At 64.6% G+C, this 1,612-nt stretch overlaps 1 protein-coding gene across 1 annotated transcript in view; it reads right to left on the bottom strand.

Moving 5' to 3' along the window:
- LOC104122887 (cartilage intermediate layer protein 2-like) overlaps positions 1–1,612 on the bottom strand; it is a 20,417-nt gene that overhangs the window by 5,230 nt on the left and 13,575 nt on the right. Inside the window, exon 5 of the mRNA XM_035890637.1 lies at positions 4–1,608. Coding sequence (XP_035746530.1) covers positions 4–1,608 — 1,605 coding nt within the window. The remainder of the gene's footprint in view (positions 1–3; positions 1,609–1,612) is intronic.

Below are 1,612 nucleotides of genomic sequence, written 5' to 3' on the forward strand. Positions count from 1 at the left end.
GGCGTCCGCCTTCATCTCCCGCGAGAAGCCGTCAGAGGTGCCATCAAAGCAGCGGCCGATGGCGATCTCCTTGGCCAACCGCGGGTTCTGGTCCGTCACCGTGTAGATGCCATAGTTGTGACCCAGAGGGTCGACTGGTGCCAGCATGGTGAAGGCGGCCGTGTGGTTGCTCTCTGCCACGGGCGGGTGACGGCTCAGGTACTCCCGGAGGAGGCTGTTGACGGCCGTGCGGTGGCAGCTGCCCTGGGGGATGATGGAGACCAAGGTGCGATCCACCAGGCTCTGGTCGAAGAGCATCCCGCTGCACTTGAACTCCACGCAGGCGCCCGAGGTGTTCTCCAGCAGCATGTCCCGCACGCTACGGGTGTCCCGCAGCCCGTAGAGCTGCCCCCGGGTGCGGGGGTGGCTGCCCCCCACGTTACGGGACCTCACCATGTACTCCTGCGGCCCCTCAATCTGCACCTTGATGAAACAAGCCCTGAATTCCTGAGGGTTGGGCCACCATGAGAGGTAGTCACCGGTCCAAGAAGTCAGGTCACTCTCCTTGAAGGGCACCACGTTGTACTCGTACTTGTCCACTTCCACGCGGTAGAAGCGGAGGTGGTTGGCGCTGACCGGCGCCTTCTCGCACTCCTCGAGGCTGCGGTAAGGGTAGATGGGACCATTGGTTTCATCAACGTTGTTGGGGTCGGGCTTGGCCACGTTGATTTGGAAAGCTGTCTTCTTCAAGTTGGGGTCATCGTGATCTGACCGGCGGTAGCCCAGCTTGCCCAGGTAGGGCTGGGACACCCCGATGGCATTGGGGTTGAGCTTGGGGCTGGAGGCCACGGCTTCCAGCTCCTCCCCGCCCAGCGTGGCAGTGACATACGCCGAGTAGGCGTCGGGGCGCTGGCTGTCGCAGAAAGCGGGCAGGCAGGCGCCGTTAGGACCCGTCACCACGCTGTCGAAGCGGCCCCATGCCCGGGGGTTGGCGGGGTAGCCGGGCTGGGGCTCCAGGTTGATGAGGCTGATGACCACCCCTTCCAGTTGCTCGTAGGGGTTGAACTTCTCATTGCTGTAAGCCCTGACCTTGACGAAGCAGCGGCGGTCCTCCGGCACGTCCAGGTTGAAGAGACGCCGCTCCCGGATCTCCAGGTTCCCCACCAGGAAGGTCCTCTCCTCCCTCTTCCCCCGGCTCCCCCCAGCCGGGTGGAGGTCCCCCTCCTCCTCCCACAAGCCGGTCTCAGGGTTCAAGGACCACAGCTTCATCTTCTGCAGGTGCTCCAGCATCTGGACCTGCCCCGCGTCCATCCGCACTTCCACCGGCCCCGTCTGCAGTGCCGCGCCACTCTCCCCTTCCCGAAAATCCACGGCAAACATGCCATAGGTCCGCAGGGGGACGATCTCCCCCTCAGCGTTGGCAAAGCTGAGGTCACTGGAGGCAGCGCTGGCCATCGCCATGTCCCTGGGGTCTAGGAAGGTGACGCTGGCTTTGACCGTGCCCCTGAAGACCTCCCCAGAGGGACGGAGGAAGGCACCAGCGGGAAGGATGAGCTCCCCAACCGGCTCCCGGTCACTCGCCTCCCCCAGCGGGATGGCGTTGCTCTGGCTGCCGTCCAGGTCCACCGGCTCC

The sequence above is a fragment of the Egretta garzetta genome, unplaced genomic scaffold, assembly GCF_000687185.1.
Source record: "Egretta garzetta isolate BGI_Z169 unplaced genomic scaffold, ASM68718v1 scaffold683, whole genome shotgun sequence".
Taxonomy (NCBI): Eukaryota; Metazoa; Chordata; class Aves; order Pelecaniformes; family Ardeidae; genus Egretta; species Egretta garzetta.